Source organism: Culex pipiens, chromosome 3, assembly GCF_016801865.2.
Source record: "Culex pipiens pallens isolate TS chromosome 3, TS_CPP_V2, whole genome shotgun sequence".
NCBI classification, from domain to species: domain Eukaryota; kingdom Metazoa; phylum Arthropoda; class Insecta; order Diptera; family Culicidae; genus Culex; species Culex pipiens.
In genome coordinates this window covers 148,092,887-148,113,598 of record NC_068939.1, presented here as the reverse complement: position 1 = coordinate 148,113,598, position 20,712 = coordinate 148,092,887, and the positions used below count along the sequence as shown (strand labels likewise).

The 20,712-nt window shown below is 39.5% G+C and overlaps 3 protein-coding genes across 3 annotated transcripts; 1 reads left to right on the top strand and 2 right to left on the bottom strand.

The window, feature by feature from the left end:
- Window positions 1-288: 288 nt before the first annotated feature.
- LOC120432173 (uncharacterized) lies at window positions 289-1,544 on the bottom strand. The gene is made up of 2 exons (XM_039597311.2): window positions 750-1,544; window positions 289-692 (listed from the first exon to the last, which is right to left on the bottom strand). Exons 1-2 carry the CDS (start codon window positions 1,471-1,473, stop codon window positions 346-348), a joined length of 1,071 nt encoding a protein of 356 aa, XP_039453245.1. The 5' UTR covers window positions 1,474-1,544; the 3' UTR covers window positions 289-345.
- A 3,050-nt stretch (window positions 1,545-4,594) lies between these two features.
- Window positions 4,595-20,004, top strand: LOC120432181 (nuclear RNA export factor 2). Its single transcript, XM_039597321.2, has 4 exons — window positions 4,595-5,810; window positions 5,870-6,583; window positions 18,809-19,585; window positions 19,650-20,004. The coding sequence occupies exons 1-4, from the start codon at window positions 4,698-4,700 to the stop codon at window positions 19,878-19,880; spliced, it is 2,835 nt and encodes a 944-aa protein (XP_039453255.1). The 5' UTR covers window positions 4,595-4,697; the 3' UTR covers window positions 19,881-20,004.
- Window positions 6,585-7,089, bottom strand: LOC120432182 (uncharacterized). The gene is made up of 2 exons (XM_039597322.2): window positions 6,910-7,089; window positions 6,585-6,847 (listed from the first exon to the last, which is right to left on the bottom strand). Exons 1-2 carry the CDS (start codon window positions 6,979-6,981, stop codon window positions 6,605-6,607), a joined length of 315 nt encoding a protein of 104 aa, XP_039453256.1. The 5' UTR covers window positions 6,982-7,089; the 3' UTR covers window positions 6,585-6,604.
- Window positions 20,005-20,712: the final 708 nt, after the last annotated feature.

Below are 20,712 nucleotides of genomic sequence, written 5' to 3'. Positions count from 1 at the left end.
AGGTATTGATGAGGACTATTCAGAAAAAATAGGTATACGATAAGAAAAACATTTCACCGTTATTTTTTTTTCTCAAGAACTCAATTTCCCAAATTCTCTATTTTTATTTTTCGAGATGTTAAAGAGTAGCAACCACAGCAACTTTGAGCCATAGAGGAGTATGGTCAAAAATTTAGCCGCCCAGCAATGAATTTTCGAAAACAATATTTTCAAAAAAATGAAATAAAACTAACATTCCAAAGATGCCAAACATTCAATATTACGCCCTGCCAATCTTTTTGGCCCAATAAAAACACAAGTTTAACATTGCTCAACTACCGTTTACTCGGACTAGCATTTCTACATTCACTGAACCTTAAGATTAAACCCGAACGTGTCCGCCCAGGACATTTTCTTCAGCACCACACGCCCGGAGCTGGCATCAACGTTCAGCTTATTTTCCTTGGAACTATCACCCAGGACCGACATGCCATCCTCCTGGGACGGTGCTTTTCCACCCGCCAGATTTGGATCAACTTCGAGCTGGTCACACTTGATGGCAATTTCCGTACCATCGTGGACCGTGTCGCTGATGGACAGTTTAACGAGCTCTGCGGAAGTGGCCGAAATGCTGCTCGCTCCAACGAGTTCCGAAAGCTGCAGGTCAACCTCGCGACTGGCCACATCTGCCTGGAGGGTGCCGTAGAAGCCGTCTAGAAGGAATGAAATTTAGTTTAATTTTGGTCTTTCGCAATTTCAAGGAAACTTACTCATTGCCAGCTTCCCCGCTCCACCGGAGAACAGCCGGCACAGCTTGTGGATGTTGTTGAGGGTCAAATCTCCACGCGTCGTCCGGAAACTGGAACTATTCGTGTAACTGGAATTTACTCTGATGCTCCCTTCGTTACTTTCGGCGTCCACTTCTCCACCCTGAAGCTTGTCCAGCAAGATGTTTCCCTTCCCGGTGCAAGCCACTCGGACCGTCTGTGCCAGCGTTGTCCCTCCACAGCTTATGTTCCCATCGGCACTGGCCAAATCAATCACCGTACACCGAAGACTCTTCGTTACAATATCGCCGTCCGATCTAACCCGAATCTCATCGCTGTACAAATCCTTAATGCTCGTACTGCCTCCGTTAGTCACCTCCAAGTCAGACTTTATCGGAACCTCCAACAGACACTCCGGGTTCGGGTCGCCTTCCACACCGGAACCATCCCCTTCGATGGTGACCTCCTTGCCGGATACTTGCACGTCCACGTTGTAATCGTCGCTGCTCAGCGTTACCTTGAGGACGTTCGAGTCCGGGTTGTCGAGCAGATCGGCCGGAACGATTCGTAAGTTGCACCGGCACTGGATGCGGATCCGGGAGTACGGGTCGACCTGTTTGAGCGTTTGTTTGACCTGCCGGAAGGCGGCACCGGCCGCGGTCGAGAGCTGTCTCGCCTGCAGCTGGTGGACGAGGTAGTGAAGTTTGGGCAGCACGCGAAAATGCATTATATTTCGTTGAGATCTGAAGATTATTGGAATAACTTAACTTTACTACTTTAAATATTGTGATTTTATCTTTTTTTTTCGATTTCCAAAATTTTACATAAACAGAATGGAGTGCGTTCACGGAATTTTCTAATGTTTTGAAATATTAACCAACGCTTCAGACCGGGTTTCCAGCATTTTGACATCGGTAAAAAAAAAAACTGCATGTTGAAAAACTCTGTACACTAGGGTGGTAAGCTGGGTGATGAATAGACGTATCCAGTTTGAAATGGCCGCTAGGTGGCCAATGGTGTTAGAAATGACAGCTTCCATGTATTTGAATGTGGGAGCTCAGGAAAACTCAATTTTTAAGCAATAAAATGATTATTTATGTTAAAAGTATTGATTGATTAGGTGCACAAAATGTGTCTAGAATATTATTAAAATAAAAACTGTTCAAAAAATTTGCAATTGCGATAAGTACACCATTCGATTCAGCAGGAATTTTGGGCACCAAAAATATATAGTTTTCATATGTTAAGTGTTTTATTTTAGAAGAAAATTAACGAAAAGTATGAAAATCGAGACATTTAGTATGGGAGCTGTCAAATCTCTCACCATCAAAAAGCAGCGTTGAGCTTTCGCTGGATTTGTCTATAGAGAGAATGCGTAACGTGATTTTTGAATGATCCCACTTTGTTTACATCTAAAAAATAGGAGGCTGTTCAAGCACAAGCATGACTTTTTTCTTACTGGTAAATGAGCTTTTTTAGATCTCAGTAGTATGAGTTTAATTTTGTCTAGTTACCGTAATCTTGGGCAAAACGGGACACATAGGGAGAATTAGGGCAGCTGTTTTAGCCTAGTTACTGTACAATATTTTAATATTTTTGATTAGTTTCGAATAGAACAGACACAGAGCAACAAAAATAGTGCATTGTTAACGAATTGCAAGCTTTTAAGTGCTCTGAAAACTGTTGTCCCTATTCAGACTGTAGTCCCGATTCGCCCCAGTTTACGGTTTTGACATATTTTGATAGAAAATGGTAGCGTTTCAATCGGTAAGAACAGATTTTTCTTTTTTACGGGTGACAAAGAACTACGGCGAGAGTGTCATTCTGCGATGCCGCAGATAAATTCCCTAGCTGATTGTGGAATCCTACAGCTCTTCCTGGTCCAGCGAAAAAACATCGCTAATTCTAGCGAAGCTGATCTGATCCAACAAACAGAGAAGATTTTCACTAAACCAGGTTTTCAAACGGAATCAAACAATAAAGACAGCTTCTGGATGGATACAACCGCATCTACTCCATAAACAACTTCCATTCATAGTTATACAAAATGACGTTCTCGTCTTCAACTTTCTTAAGATTTCTTGACTTCAACTCTAGGTCCTCAAAAGCCACACATTTTTAATTCTTGCAAAACAATTTTTGATGATCGATAACAATACTCTCTACTTTTGGCGAACAGTAAATTGGTTCCACTTTGACAGTTCAAAATTGAGGCCGTTTTGCGAACCACTATTCAGCACCCAGGTGGTAAGGATAAAAACAGACTAACAAAAATAAAATCCCTTTTTTTAATTATGTCCCTAGCCTCTGACCAAAGTCGAGGAAAGGGGGGAAAAAATAAAAAATAAAACTTTAAAAATTTAATTTACTAGCCATTGTTTCTACATTTCAATGCAAAAAGTGTTTAAAATGCATTATACACTAGATGGTGTATAACCTGTCCAGTTGTTTTGCAATCATTAGTTTCCAAAATATGTGAGTAGGTTAAATTCTCGTTTGGCAGGTTAAGCACTCGCTCCTAACTCCGCTCCAATTATAAAATTATAAAATTATAAAATTATAAAATTAGGTATAAAATTATAAAATTATAAAATTATAAAATTATAAAATTATAAAATTATAAAATTATAAAATTATAAAATTATTAAATTATAAAATTATAAAATTATAAAACTATAAAATTATAAAATTATTAAATTATAAAATTATAAAATTATAAAATTATAAAATTATAAAATTATAAAATTATAAAATTATAAAATTATAAAATTATAAAATTATAAAATTATAAAATTATAAAATTATAAAATTATAAAATTATAAAATTATAAAATTATAAAATTATAAAATTATAAAATTATAAAATTATAAAATTATAAAATTATAAAATTATAAAATTATAAAATTATAAAATTATAAAATTATAAAATTATAAAATTATAAAATTATAAAATTATAAAATTATAAAATTATAAAATTATAAAATTATAAAATTATAAAATTATAAAATTATAAAATTATAAAATTATAAAATTATAAAATTATAAAATTATAAAATTATAAAATTATAAAATTATAAAATTATAAAATTATAAAATTATAAAATTATAAAATTATAAAATTATAAAATTATAAAATTATAAAATTATAAAATTATAAAATTATAAAATTATAAATTTATAAAATTATAAAATTATAAAATTATAAAATTATAAAATTATAAAATTATAAAATTATAAAATTATAAAATTATAAAATTATAAAATTATAAAATTATAAAATTATAAAATTATAAAATTATAAAATTATAAAATTATAAAATTATAAAATTATAAAATTATAAAATTATAAAATTATAAAATTATAAAATTATAAAATTATAAAATTATAAAATTATAAAATTATAAAATATAATATTATAAAATGGTACAATTTTTTTAATATTCTATTTCATAATTTCATGATTTTAAAATTTTATGAAAGGGGTGTCAAACTAACAAGTGACCCCGTTTGATTGACAAAAGTTGGTGTCAAACCATCGGAGTGTATCGAGAAATTAAAAAAGAAATATGTGAGCCGGTAACATGGAGTGAAATGTTCGCAGCTGTCATGGAAAACTTCACAGCAGCTTGACAAAAAGTTTAACTCCATGTTGCACTTTTAATTTCTCGATAATTGTATAATCATTAGCATATTCAATCAAACTATAAAAATTTAAAGACAAATTTTAAAATTTGTACAGTCAAATTAAATTTAATTACAAATCTGGCCACCCTGCCCGCCAAGCGTTTGCGTTCGCAAATCTGCCGGTAGAAAAAAAAACCGCGACCTGTCAAACTTGTCAAACTTTTGTTTGCAAAGCATCTTCTGAGCGGTGTGCGGTGCGGCGTCTTTCAAACAAAAATCAAATTCGTAATAATTTTGGTGCAAAAAGTGGAAAATCGACCGAAAATGTCTTCGCTAGACGACCAGTACAACAACTTCCTCGAGGAGCTGGAGCAGAAGCCGGACGTGCGAAAGCTGCAGGCCCAGCTGGCGTCGAAGAAGACGGCGCCGAGCAGCAGCCTCGATGACGATCCGATGGCGGACATTCTCCAGATGGCGGAAGAGGACAACCGGATTAGCCGGATGCGGCGCAATCCGGTGGCGCTGTCGACGACACGGGTCGACGCTGGCATGGAGGAGATGGAAACGGACGTGGCCGAGGATGGGCCGCTGACGGAGTTGAATCCGAACGATTTGAAGCGGCGGGTGTTGGTGATGAAGAGTGGCGAGGCGGACATTGTGCTGGAGCCGGAGAAGGCGCTGGTTTATACGTGTTTTAATACGACTTATGATCGGGCGGCGTTGAACCGGGCGGACGTTTGGCACCAGATTATGGTGCACCACGACGGAAAGTTCAAAAAGGATGAGATTTTGGAGGGATTTTTTACGCTGATAAGTACGGAGGATTTTTACCCGGTGGCGTACCGGCAGCACACGAACATTGACTTCTTTCTGGTTCGGTTGTGCAGCAAGGCGTTGGTGAAGTTGTTCGACAAGAATTTGAAGCTGGCGATGGCGGGTTCGCAGGATCCGGTGAAGTTGACGGTTAAGCTGAACGCGGCCAAGTTCGCCCAAGGTCAGATTCATCCGCCGACGAAGCTGTTTGCGGCGGTGGCCGAACGCAGCGAAAACGCGGTCATGTACGGCTTCTCGAATCTGTTGAATTTGGACAACTTCCGGAAGCACAGCGAGTTTGAGGAGTTGTGCGTTTTTCTGGGGAATCGGGCTCATCTGGAGTTGGTGTGCAGCTCGATTAATAGGCTTGAGGAGGTTCGGACCAAGGTGAACGCGATCAAGCTGACGAATAATAGTATTGCGCACATTTCGCCGCTGGTCGCGATCAAGGACTTGCCGATTCAGACGCTGGATTTGAAGTTTAACCGGATTAAGCATCCGGCGTCGTTGCGTCCGCTGAAGGGCTGCGGCATCAACGAGCTGTACATCGAGGGCAATGGGATTGTGGACGTGCCTGGTTACGTGGACGTGCTGAAGGAGTACTTCCCGAACGTGCTGAAAATTGTGAGTTTTATTTACACCGCACGTTGATGCTCTTGTTTGACCACTTTCTTCCCTTCCAGGACTCGACCTTCCTCGGTTCGCTCGCCCGCAAGCAGACCCAGGTGTCGGCGCCGGCACGCATCGGTGGAGACGACGAGGTCGAAGTGACGTCGGCCGGCGAAATCTACAGCTGCGTGAACGGCATCGTCGAGGACGCCAACACGTTCAAAAAGTTCAAGTTCAACACCAAGTGGCACATGGTCGTGGTGGTGCACGACGGCCGGTACGACAAGGGCGAAGTTCTGGACGCGCTCGCCACCATGCTCGACGGGTTCGACTTTTATCCGTGCTACTACAAGACCTACTCCAAGCAGGACGAGTTCTTCGTAATCAACTGCTACGAAGCGCTGGCCCACTTGGTGCAGGCCAAACTTGCGCTCCGAATGAAGAACACCAACGAGCTCATCTCGGTCGTGCTCAAGATGAACGTGGCGGAATTTAAGGAGGGCCAGGTCGTCGTCGAGGAGAAGCTCAACAACTGCCTGGTGGATCGCTTCAACGATCGCTGCCTGGACCTGTGCTCGCTGCAGCAGCACCTGGACAAGATCAAGTTCGTGGACTTTACCGCGCGAAGCACCCGCACCCTCTCCCGGATACTCAGCATCGCCGGCAAAAAGTTCGGCCCCGTCTGCCTGGTGATTCGCCTGCGCAACAACGGACTCAAGAACCTGCAAGCCCTGTCCGCCCTGTTCGGATTCCCCAAGCTGATGTCGCTCGACCTGAGATACAACGAGGTAAGCTCCAGCGCACTTTATTCAAAAATCATTCCCTTCTTCACCCTCGGAAACCGCCCCACTTCCGGAGCAATACAGCGTCAAATTGCACTCGTAAAACAGCTGACCCTTGCTGCACCGGCACCGGTGACAACCCAGCTCGAAGTGATCGGTGCCGGTGCACATCTTGGTGCCCGGAAGCAGCGGATTGCCACTGGTCGGGTTGCACGTGTAGATGCAGTGCTGGCGCGTTCCGTGCACGTTGCACTTGCAAAAGTAGCAGGGCTGTGAACGAGAAATTTTAGTTATGTTGAAGTTTGGGAGAAATTAGTGGAAGGGCGTCTCACGTGATTGGTGACGGTTCGCGGGGTGCACGGAAGCGTGGTTTCGTCAAACAGCTTCTGCAGGCCGGCTGGCATTTCCGCGGTGGTGCTGCCGGCTGAAAGAGACGAAAGATTCTTCTTTAATTTGAAAGTAGCAACCAATTAAAATTACCTGATAACAACACAGCCAACGTGGCAATCAAACTCATAACAGACAACTTCATATTGCGAACGATGGATTCAAACTGGCTACCAACTTGGTTTTGGCTGCGCCGAATTATGCGACTTGAAATTAACGTGTTTGTACAGATGGCTCTACTGTATGTTTTGAAAGACAATAGAAATTGTTGTTTAAAACTTTAAGCACGCTTATTTGTTACCGTAAATGGCGGCGACATTGATAGTCCGAAGTGACTGAGAAAAATTCGATTTAGACATAAATTTTGATTGGCAATCGATGCTAACACTCATACACTCAATCCCCGGTGGTTGGTCACTTTTTCGTTTGACACTTTTTTAGTTTGTACCCCGTTGGTTGATCAAAGTCAAACTAAAAAGTGACGAACTGTCACTTTTTACACGGCGCTCACGCACACTATCAAAACAAACGTTTGGTAGTGTGTGTGAACTCCGTGTAAAAGGGGTGTCAAACTAAAACGTAACCCCGTTCGTTTGACAACAGTTTTTTTTTTAAATTAGCGAGCTTTTGAAAAACAAAAGCTAGGTCGCATCAGTTGGTTAGAGATTGTGCATAAAGCACGTGGTCTTCAAATTTCAAGTTGTTAAAATTTGCGCAGAGCACATTCACTTGACAATTGTACTCAAAAATCCGATCACCCTCCCCCATAACTGCATTCAACTGATTGCTGTCAGCACACAGCACCGCACGAGCGAAAAAGAAAGAAAGAAAAAGAGCACTCGACTTCGGATCGCAGCAGGGTTGCCAGGTTGCCAGATAAATCTGGGAATACCAGCCAAAATCAGGTTTTTTTCCTTATCTGTGCCAAATTTTTAAAGATGTTGACAAATTTTGAATTTTCTGTCAATTTTGAACAACGGTTTTTTGTATGGAGCCTGGACAACCTTAAGTTGTAATTCAAGAAAAGTACGTCCGAAGAAACTTTGAAAAGATTCGCAATAGGGGAAATATGCCCATTTTAAGCCTAATAAGCGGTCGTGTTTGAATGATGCTGAATAATCTGGATTGTTCCTTGAAATTCACTAAAACCAAGTGCACCAACAAGTAGAGCAACTTTTTGTGAACATTTCTGTTTATTTTCACTTTTATTAAAAGTTATGCTATTCCTTTTACAAGCATTTAAAAAAATATTTCAAAAATACATTTTTATCAGTCGAGTGCCTTGGGCCACTCCCATTTTTCTATTTTCAGCTTAGTTCTTTTTTTCTTCCAGCGCCCTTTTGGGTCTGCTTAGTGCTGCCAATTGTGATGAAATTTTAAGCGAACTTTCACGAAAAGTAGCATTTATAGCGAAAGGTTCCTGGCAGCACTTGCTCACTCCAACAGGCGCTGCACCAGCATGTTGGTGGTGTTGGTGGCCACCCTTTGTTATTTATTTGCCTTCGCTCCTCGCTCGGTTTTCTTCAGCCTTCGATTGGAATGGGTAGTCAAAATTGAAACGTCAAAAGACTTAGCGCGTTTGTTTTTTTTAATGGTGCTTGCTAATTATTTACATTTTTCGGGATTATTTTTCCAGTGAGTGACTAACTTGCGAAAGAACATGTTGCCGGTAGTTGGAAGCAATTCTATATCTTAAGCGCTTTGAAATCGTTAGCGCAAGTGAAAAGATATTGATGGCGACTTTCGTTAAGCAGTTAACCTCTGATCTTGCGTGTGGATGTGTGTGCCACCAACATGATGAGAAATGGTCTCGCAAAATAGAAATTATGATCAAAAGTGCATTAAATTTGATCTTTTTGACCAGTAAATGGCGTGCTTACTCGAGGCGGTGCTGTTGATGGTAAGTTTATAGCCTAAATAGTATTTTTGGAGCTTTAATCGAGCATCAAACTCTTCATATGACGAAGATAGGTGTTTGATTAGAAAGGGTAGATTTTTCCTAGTCTTAGATTTTTAGAGAAAAAAAAAGTTATAATCGGCCTAGCTGAAATTGGTACTGTTGACATTTTAATTCAGAGGCGACGCGTGGCCAAAATGTTTACCTGTTCAAAACATCTTTGCAGTAATTTTTAAGTTATAGCTTAATTTTATTAGAAAAATAGCTTTTATAAATAATCAGAAATAAGAATTATTGTGACAATTGTTGATCACTTGATTTTTATTTGAATACTATTTTTTTTTTTCAAATTACAGCAATGATCCTTCTTGCAGGCCAAGGATTGATACCTAAGAGCATGCAATGGCACTGACCTTGTTGCGTGCTCTTCGGTTGACGTCTACGTAAGGAACATCCTGGAAGGAGCGTAACTAACTACATCCGTAGTTCTGTTAGATCATCCGAATTATCTTGATCAGAACAGTATAGCTCTGGTTCCTTGTGAGTGTCCTATTTTCTTACCTCCACGTTGGCTTGGTTTTCATGATGACCTAGCTGGTCCGCGGGTCAGAGTCGAGACGGCTAAAAGAAAGGGGCGCGACAATGTGGGAAAGGGAAGTAATTTGTGATTGTAGACGAATCTATGACATTTCCCCGAAACCCACATTCCCGAAGAGACATTTCCCCGAATGCCACATCTCCGAAAAGACACTTTCCCGAAATGTCATTTACCCGAAAATCATTTCCCCGAACGATCCATTTCCCCGAACGGCTACATCCCCGAATGGCGACTTCCCCTAAAAACCATTTTCCAAAATGGCCACTTCCCCTAATTTTCCACATCCCTGAAAATCATTTTCCCGAATGACCATAATCCCGAACGGCCATTTCCCCGAACGCCACTTCCCCGAACCCGGTCAGGCGGGTATGGCTGTTGCCCAGAACCGCGCGCGGTTCTGGACAACGGCCATACCCGCCTGACCGGGTTCGGGGAAGTAGCGATCAATAAAGTATCATGTCCACAATAGAGCTTTCTGACGTTTCGCGTACGCACACTAGTGCACCATTTGATTTTGATTTTTTTGTGTACGTACACGCAATACAAACGAACGTTGATTACTCTATTGAACGTTCAAAAAATTCCGAGCTTCACTTGAATTTTGAATATTCAAATTGATGTAAGTGCGACAACTGGCCAAAGGGATTTCAGGTCAGAACGTGTTTGACACACGTTCAGGCCCGACTACCGCAAAAATTTGTAATTGTTTCTCGGGACCTTGGCAACCAAAATCAGCTGTCGAGCTTAAGTACAGCCCCTAAACTACTTTAAAGTGATTTAGTTTTTTTAAATCTAAAATGGCGGTGATGAAATATTCAAAAAAATGCTTTTTGTAATTCAACAATCAACTATTTAGATTTGATTAAAAGTGTTGGTCGCAGAACTCGAATTGGACGTAAAAAAATAAAAAATAATTGTTCAAAGCCTTCATCCAGCCAAAATTGATAGGAACAAATTAGTTCAGTTAAACAAAATCTAGAACAAACTGAATCCTGCGCATCGAGTCGTCGCATGAAGCTATCGTTGCTGTTCTATCCTTACCACGTAGATACCGTTTTGGAAAATTGTCCTTTGCTGAAAATGGCCGCTACAAAAAAAAAATCTTTTTTATGGAACGTGGATGATCTCAATACCCCGCACTCTTGAAGTGTCCGCGTGGTTTATTAATGGCCTTCTACGGTTATTTGTTTTTTTTTTATATTACAAAACACGTAGGAGAATTTAATATTAACGTCATACTTTTATAAAAAAAATCCCTGAATAACAATTTAGTTTATATCTAGGTCATCTTTCGGAAAAATTGATTTTTTGGTGAAATAACCATTCGGGTATATGTAAATTCGGGAAAACGGCAGTTCGGTGAAATGGCCATTCAGGTAAATGACATTCGGGGATATGGAATTTTCGGGAAAATGATTTTCGGGGATGTTGAATTTTCGGGAAAATGATTTTCGGGGATGTGGAATTTTCGGGAAAATGATTTTCGGGGAAGTGGCACTTTCGGGGAAATGATTTTCGAGGATGTGGAATTTTCGGGGAAATGATTTTCGGGGATATGGGATTCGGAAAAGTGGGATTCGGGGATAAGGGATAAAACCATACATTCTCAGCTACCACCTATCTCCTATTTTTATTTTGCTCTGCTGATTATCACTTCTTCACTGATTCTTCTATTTAATATCCATCATTTGATTTTCATTTCACTAACATTTGATTCTCTTATCTCTCAAAGCTTTTCCACTCTTTTTTACCAATTGATACTGCTGTAACAAACTTTGTTTTTTTTCCTTATTCTACTACTAATGTCAAGTCTATTTATCATATGCCTAATCTTTTTGGATTTTATTGCGAATCTATTTATTTGAATAATTATTTATCTATCCTATAAATAATCATTACTATAATCTAAACTTGTTTTTTATCTCTGTTTAATAACTATTGTTTAATTTTACATCTACTACATCCAGCATCTCATTTTTATTCTTTAAAATACAATTATCATTTTCTCACTACTGATTCTCAATTTTTTATAAAATATATTCTCATTTACTGTCTATTGTTTTTAATCTTCACCTTTTTCTTCTAACAAGTGAGGTTTGAGCCCTTACTCAATTTAACATAAATATTAGTATTGTATTTTTGGTAAACTTTTGAATAACATGCTTAGGTCCAAAACATTGCAACAAAACACCGCGACAGAAGAAATAGCAACAGATTAACACGACTCAACACTAGGGAAGATTTCAAGAGAAAACAATACACAGTAAAATAACAACTAGTTTTTGAATGCAAATTAAAAATAAAACAGTTTTTGCTTTAATGAAAATTGATAGGCACACTTCAAATGGTTAGGCGCTTATACTTACATCAAACCCTACGTAATGTACCACCCCCGGCCGAGTTAAAATGCGTAACTGGAAAAGAAGATGTGCATGCCTGGCACGAACACTCAAAGCGTGTTCTAGCGTGTTGCTCGTACTGACTCAGTGCAAGGGTGAGATGTAGGTGTAAGGGCAGTGCGTGTTCATCGGGAACCTAGTGCATAAGATCGGTCAAGGCCCGTTCTTACACTGAAAATTGCGAATTGGGTCCTAAAATGAAGCTTCGATTGCTGATATTATTGTTTACAGCGATTAAGCTTATTTTTCTGAGTAAAATGACCCTTTGTACGACCACAAAGAGTTTAAAATGGATTTTTAAATCAATTTCGAAAAATTAACCTCGCGGTCCTTCTTGACAGAAAAGCTCCTTCTTGACAGCTCGTTCCAAGGGGACCATAGTTGATCCATCGAAAAAATGTTGTCTTGTCAAAAAAAAAATTGCATTAAAATGAAAAAAAGTGATCAGAAATGGTTTTTAATCGTGTTTTTTACCGTTGTACATAAAAATTGACATAGGGCTTTAGTACCCAATTGCGAATATTTTGTACAATTTTCAAATTGAATTCACCCATTTCTACTCTAGTAACTTACTTTAAATTTAAGGTTCTTTTCACTATTTCACTATGCCGGGAACCGTGGTGTAGGGGTAAGTGTGATTGCTTCTCACCCAGACGGCCTGGGTTTGATCCCAGACGGTCCCGGTGGTATTTTTCGAGACGAGATTTATCTGATCACGCCTTCCGTCGGACGGGAAGTAAATGTTGACCCCGGACTAACCTAAAGGTTAGGTCGTTAGCTCAGTCCAGGTGTAGGAGTCGTCTCCCTGGGTCCTGTCTCGGTGGCGTCGCTGGTAGGCAGTTGGACTAACAATCCAAAGGTCGTCAGTTCGAATCCCGGGGTGGATGGAAGCTCAGGTGTAAAAAGAGGTTTGCAATTGCCTCAACAATCTTCAAACATTTTGCTTAAAATAAGTGGGGAAACATAAAATCATATCAAACTGAATTTTCATTGAAAAAAAAAAACAGTTAAATACTGCAGACCATACCGAAAAATTGATTAAAAATTTAAAAGATTAAAAAAATCAATATCAAAAATTACAAAATTAAAAAGGGAACTTGGCAAAAACATTTTCTTTTATGAATTCCTTGACATTTTTCTAAATCCTTTTAATGAATAATAACAGCAATGCAGGCCAAGGGTGCACATGATACTGATGATACTCGTCGGTTGACACACCTAGGCGAGGAACATCCCGAAAAGAGCTCAACTACATCCGTAGTGCTGTTTGGACAAAACAGCATGGCTCTGGTTCCTTGCAAGTGTCCTATTTTCTTACCTCCACGTTGGCTTGGTTTAGTCATCATGATGACAAGGTGTAACCTAGCTGGTGGCCTGTGGAAACGACTCGTAAACCTTTGACCAGCGAGGGTCAGAGTAGAGACGGCTAGAAGAAAGGGGCGCGACAATGTGGGAAAGGAAAGTAATTTGTGATTGTAGACGGTATTGTTTTGATTCGCAGTATGTTGAGTCAACTGCTGTGGATGTACCTGAAACATCGCACAACGGGGTTTCTCTTCTCTTCATTCTCAGCTACCACCTATCTTCTGTTTATTTTGTTTCACTGATTTTCTAACGCGGCTTCTGTTTACTATCCTTTATTTGATTTCGATTTTCCTCATTTGATTCTTTTATTTCTCAACGCTTTCCACTCTATTTTACCAATTGATGCTGCTGTAACAAACTTTCTGCTTTCCCTTAATTTGGCAGCGATGTCAATTTGGTTTATCATGTGCCTTTTCTTTATTTATCTATTTGAATAATTTCTCATCTTCCCTGTAAATTGCCCTGAGTACAATCTAAGCTTGTTTGTTACCTCATTTTATTAACTATTGTTAATTTCTATATCTACTTCATAAATTACTATCTTCCTTTTACTATTGATTCTTTACATAGTATATTTCCTTCACTGTCCATTGTTTTGAAACTTCACCTTTTTCATAAGCTAGTGAGGTTCGAGCCCTTACTCAATTTTTGGAATGATTAAAGAATTAACACAAATATTACTATTGTACTTTTGAAAAACGTTTATAAAATGCTTAGGACCAAAAATTGTAACAAAACACCGCGACAAAAGAAATAGCAACATATAAACACGACTCAACACTAGGAAAGATTTCAGGAGAAAACAAAACACAGTAAATAACAATTAGTTTTTGAATTCAAACTAAAAATAAAACAGTTTTTGCTTTAATGAAAATTGATAGGCACACTTCAAATGGTTAGGCGCTTATACTTACATCAAACCCTACGTAATGTACCACCCCCGGCCGAGTTAAAATGCGTAACTGGAAAAGAAGATGTGCATGCCTGGCACGAACACTCAAAGCGTGTTCTAGCGTGTTGCTCGTACTGACTCAGTGCAAGGGTGAGATGTAGGTGTAAGGGCAGTGCGTGTTCGTCGGGAACCTGGTGCATAAGATCGGTCAAGGCCCGTTCTTACACTGAAAATTGCGAATTGGGACCTAAAATGAAGCTTAGATTGCTGATATTATTGTTTACAGCGATTAAGCTTATTTTTCTGAGTAAAATGACCCTTTGTACGACCACAAAGAGTTTAAAATGGATTTTTAAATCAATTTCGAAAAATTAACCTCGCGGTCCTTCTTGACAGAAAAGCTCCTTCTTGACAGCTCGTTCCAAGGGGACCATAGTTGATCCATCGAAAAAATGTTGTCTTGTCAAAAAAAAAATTGCATTAAAATGAAAAAAAGTGATCAGAAATGGTTTTTAATCGTGTTTTTTACCGTTGTACATAAAAATTGACATAGGGCTTTAGTACCCAATTGCGAATATTTTGTACAATTTTCAAATTGAATTCACTCATTTCTACTCTAGTAACTTACTTTAAATTTAAGGTTCTTTTCACTATTTCACTATGCCGGGAACCGTGGTGTAGGGGTAAGCGTGATTGCCTCTCACCCAGTCGGCCTGGGTTCGATCCCAGACGGTCCCGGTGGCATTTTTCGAGACGAGATTTGTCTGATCACGCCTTCCGTCGGACGGGAAGTAAATGTTGACCCCGGACTAACCTAAAGGTTAGGTCGTTAGCTCAGTCCAGGTGTAGGAGTCGTCTCCCTGGGTCCTGTCTCGGTGGAGTCGCTGGTAGGCAGTTGGACTAACAATCCAAAGGTCGTCAGTTCGAATCCCGGGGTGGATGGAAGCTCAGGTGTAAAAAGAGGTTTGCAATTGCCTCAACAATCTTCAAACATTTTGCTTAAAATAAGTGGGGAAACATAAAATCATATCAAACTGAATTTTCATTGAAAAAAAAAAACAGTTAAATACTGCAGACCATACCGAAAAATTGATTAAAAATTTAAAAGATTAAAAAAATCAATATCAAAAATTACAAAATTAAAAAGGGAACTTGGCAAAAACATTTTCTTTTATGAATTCCTTGACATTTTTCTAAATCCTTTTAATGAATAATAACAGCAATGCAGGCCAAGGGTGCACATGATACTGATGATACTCGTCGGTTGACACACCTAGGCGAGGAACATCCCGAAAAGAGCTCAACTACATCCGTAGTGCTGTTTGGACAAAACAGCATGGCTCTGGTTCCTTGCAAGTGTCCTATTTTCTTACCTCCACGTTGGCTTGGTTTAGTCATCATGATGACAAGGTGTAACCTAGCTGGTGGCCTGTGGAAACGACTCGTAAACCTTTGACCAGCGAGGGTCAGAGTAGAGACGGCTAGAAGAAAGGGGCGCGACAATGTGGGAAAGGAAAGTAATTTGTGATTGTAGACGGTATTGTTTTGATTCGCAGTATGTTGAGTCAACTGCTGTGGATGTACCTGAAACATCGCACAACGGGGTTTCTCTTCTCTTCATTCTCAGCTACCACCTATCTTCTGTTTATTTTGTTTCACTGATTTTCTAACGCGGCTTCTGTTTACTATCCTTTATTTGATTTCGATTTTCCTCATTTGATTCTTTTATTTCTCAACGCTTTCCACTCTATTTTACCAATTGATGCTGCTGTAACAAACTTTCTGCTTTCCCTTAATTTGGCAGCGATGACAATTTTGTTTATCATGTGCCTTTTCTTTATTTATCTATTTAAATAATTTCTCATCTTCCCTGTAAATTGCCCTCAATACAATCTAAGCTTGTTTGTTACCTCTATTTATTAATTATTGTTAATTTCTTTATCTACTTCATAAATTACTATCTTTCTTTTACTTTTACTGTCCATTTTTTTTCAATCTTCACCCTTTTCTTCAAACAAATGAGGTTCGAGCCCTTACTCAATTTTTGGAATGATCAAAGAATTAACACAAATATTACTATTGTACTTTTGAAAAACTTTTATAAAACGCTTAGGTCCAAAACATTGCAACAAAACACCGCGACAGAAGAAATAGCAACAGATTAACACGACTCAACACTAGGGAAGATTTCAAGAGAAAACAATACACAGTAAAATAACAACTAGTTTTTGAATGCAAATTAAAAATAAAACAGTTTTTGCTTTAATGAAAATTGATAGGCACACTTCAAATGGTTAGGCGCTTATACTTACATCAAACCCTACGTAATGTACCACCCCCGGCCGAGTTAAAATGCGTAACTGGAAAAGAAGATGTGCATGCCTGGCACGAACACTCAAAGCGTGTTCTAGCGTGTTGCTCGTACTGACTCAGTGCAAGGGTGAGATGTAGGTGTAAGGGCAGTGCGTGTTCGTCGGGAACCTGGTGCATAAGATCGGTCAAGGCCCGTTCTTACACTGAAAATTGCGAATTGGGACCTAAAATGAAGCTTAGATTGCTGATATTATTGTTTACAGCGATTAAGCTTATTTTTCTGAGTAAAATGACCCTTTGTACGACCACAAAGAGTTTAAAATGGATTTTTAAATCAATTTCGAAAAATTAACCTCGCGGTCCTTCTTGACAGAAAAGCTCCTTCTTGACAGCTCGTTCCAAGGGGACCATAGTTGATCCATCGAAAAAATGTTGTCTTGTCAAAAAAAAAAAAAAAATTGCATTAAAATGAAAAAAAGGTGATCAGAAATGGTTTTTAATCGTGTTTTTTACCGTTGTACATAAAAGTTGACATAGGGCTTTAGTACCCAATTGCGAATATTTTGTACAATTTTCAAATTGAATTCACTCATTTTTACTCTAGTAACTTACTTTAAATTTAAGGTTCTTTTCACTATTTCACTATGCCGGGAACCGTGGTGTAGGGGTAAGCGTGATTGCCTCTTACCCAGTCGGCCTGGGTTCGATCCCAGACGGTCCCGGTGGCATTTTTCGAGACGAGATTTGTCTGATCACGCCTTCCGTCGGACGGGAAGTAAATGTTGACCCCGGACTAACCTAAAGGTTAGGTCGTTAGCTCAGTCCAGGTGTAGGAGTCGTCTCCCTGGGTCCTGTCTCGGTGGCGTCGCTGGTAGGCAGTTGGACTAACAATCCAAAGGTCGTCAGTTCGAATCCCGGGGTGGATGGAAGCTCAGGTGTAAAAAGAGGTTTGCAATTGCCTCAACAATCTTCAAACATTTTGCTTAAAATAAGTGGGAAAACATAAAATCATATCAAACTGAATTTTCATTGACAAAAAAATTAAATACTGCAGACCATACCGATAAATTGATTAATAATTTAAAAGATTAAAAAAATCAATATCAAAAATTACAAAATTAAAAAGGGAACTTGGCAAAAACATTTTCTTTTATGAATTCCTTGACATTTTTCTAAATCCTTTTAATGAATAATAACAGCAATTATGTTTTAATCATTCTTTGATTTAAAAAGATGATGAAGTTAAACAATAATATCAAAAACTATACGTTTGCCAATTTAAAAAAATACCATGGAAGTTATAAGTATTGTTGAACTTTTGATTATTTTTTCAAAGACTAATTGTTTGTGTTTCTACTCTGAATCATAATAATGAAATTACATTTTTGAAGTTTTCTTTATTTGTTGTTTAGTTTCTGTATTTACAAAAAAATCCTACATTTGGGTTTTTTTTTAAATTCATTGAGATTTTTTTTTCGGTGGTTAATATTGACTTTTCTTATATATATTTTTTTGTTTGAAATCATTCTTTGAATTAAAAATGCCTATTTTTTAGCATTCTGGAAAAGTCTGGAAAAAGTCGGGATTTGAAAATGGAATTTGAGTGGTCACCCTGGTGTACGAATGGAAGGGATTTCAGTGTATTTTTCGGATGCGGTGTATGGGAACTCGTGCATGAAGAAATCCGAACAGGTTTGCTAGTGCTTGTTAGAATTTTCAGTGCGCGTTAGATTTTCATTGAGAATGGGCTTGGCTGTTTCATGATTCCAAAGGGAGTTGGCGTGTTCGCTCAAATATTTTAATGAACCTATTTCAATTCTTCCTTCATATTAGGAATCAAAATGATTACCTGTCCTATGAACAGGTGGAACAGGTGGACGCGACGCCTCTGTCTTAATTGATTTTTTGCTGAATAGCTAGAGCTAGTAAAATTTGGCGTAACATCAGGAGCAGGGTAGTCACTCAAGTAAAAAAAAGTCTGAAATTCGGTAAAATTGGCAAAAAAACTCGTGACTTCTTTAACATAAGGAATGCGTGAAGAAAATTTCGCCCAAATAAAAAAAAATCAAATCGCGGCAAAATTTACGAAATCGTAGAGAACTACTAAAAAAAATGTGAATATTGACAAATTAACGAATCAACATGGATTTTCTGAATTAAATCATTTTTTTTTGGTTGAAAAATTCCTATCATTTGAGGTTCTGGAAAAGCCGGAAAAAGTCGTGAATTCAAAAATGAAAACCACCCTGCAGGAGGTTTTAACTTTCTGAGAAATTTGAAGTGTAAATTACAGTAATTTTTTCTATGAATTTAATACTCAATTATTTCGTGATGTTTGCAATAACTGTTTTTTTTTGTTCCTCTTTTATCCCCTTTCCAGCTGAGCACCTTCGACGACCTGCAGGGCGTTATGAAGAACAAAATCAAGGAACTGTTCCTGGACAACAACCCGGTGTGCAACGCGGCCGCCTCCACCATCGACTACATCCGGCACGTGCGCAACCACTTCTCGTCGATCGAACGGCTCGACGGCATGCCGCTGCTCGAGAACGGCAACGTGAACTTTGCGCAGAACTACATCTGCACCCCGGAGGCGTACAAGTTCACCGAATCGTTCGTGAAGCACTACTACACCATCTACGACTCGTTCCAGCGGTCCAGCCTGCGGGATTTGTACCACGCGAAGGCCCAGTTCTCGATGACGTGCAACTTTGGCCAGAGCAAAACGATGGACTCGCACCAGGTGCGGCTGAACGCGTACCAGGGCAAGAGCCGGAACCTGCTGAAGATTGCGAACGTCGACCGGATCATCAGCAGCTTGGTCGTGGGAAACGAGCGGATCGCCAACGTGCTCGTTTCGTTTCCCAAGACGGAGCACGACTTTTACTCGTTCCGCGTCGACACGCCCATCTTCCGGCCCGAGTGCGTCGTCATTACGGTGCACGGTGCGTTCAAGGAGATGGCCAACTCGCTGCTGAGCGATGACTTTGTGCTCGGGTTTACGCGCACGTTCTACATCCAGCCGTGCGCCAAGGGACTGGGGATCTTCGAGCGGGCCATCGAGTTCAAGATCTTCAACGACGTGTTCCACATGTACACGCTGTCCACGTACGGCCGGGACCAGGTGTTTAAGCATCACGACGAGCCGGAACAGACGGTAAGTGAAGATTGTTTTTTTTTTTTTTGCTGCTTGTCAAATAAATTGTATCAATTTCGCACAGGACCCGTTCGTGCCGCACAGCGAGGAGCGCGAAAACACCATCATCGTGTTCCAGGAGCTGACCCGGCTCACCCGCAAGTGGTGCATGCGCTGCCTCGAGGAGTCCTCCTGGAACCTGAAGGTGGCGCTCAACATTTTCCTCAAGCTGTACGAGGAGGATCGCATCCCGGAGAGCGGCTTCGACTCGGCCACGGCGGCCGCAGCGGCTTCCACGCAAACCCAGAAGCGATAAGCTTGCTTTTTAATTCCATATTTGTGTTAGCTTTAGAAGAACGGACTCACTGAATCGTGTGTGTGTGTTTTTGTGCAAAAAACAACAAAAATAAACTAAATACATGATGACGATTTGATGTTGATATCAAACAAACAACTGTTTCGAACTTATTTGATGACGTCCGGACAAGTGCTTTGTTTCCATGCTTCCCAGAATCAACTAATTAATGAATTTGCTGGTTGCTGATTAGCAAAATTTTGCGTTCGCTTCCGGAAACACGGTCGACACATGTGTTTCGACATAAAAGCCCCCACCCAAATCCAAACCAACTTGTTTGCACAAACTTTTGCCCGTTTTATTTCAGGTAGGCAGCAGCACTTGTCGAGCATCCACACACACAAGCAATCGTCATCATTAAATTTAACCAGTGGCGGTTCCCCCCCCCCCCCTCGACGACGGTAGCGCAAACAAATTTTCCACGGTACAAAAAAGTTCTTCCTCGAATGGTAACGTAAAGTTCGCATGATGATCACGTGCAAGCGCTGCTGCGTTAACTTTGCAGGGGCGTAAAAAGGATTGGGTTTCCAGCTGTAGCGCGAAAAATTGCGCTGGAATTGAAGCCGAGTTGGGACGAGTGCTGAAAAATCTTTGAATTTGCTTCATTTATACCTATCGGAACAACTGGTTTTTGGTCTTAATTGAGGTGAAGCCTTCCATCCTTTTCAAAGAAAATGCCCGTGGCACCTCTTTTTTTTAGATTTTTGAAAAAAATTAACAAACTACGAAATTAAAAAAATATATTGCAAGGCCTACTGTTCAACATTTTAACACAAGTATCGAAAAGTAATAC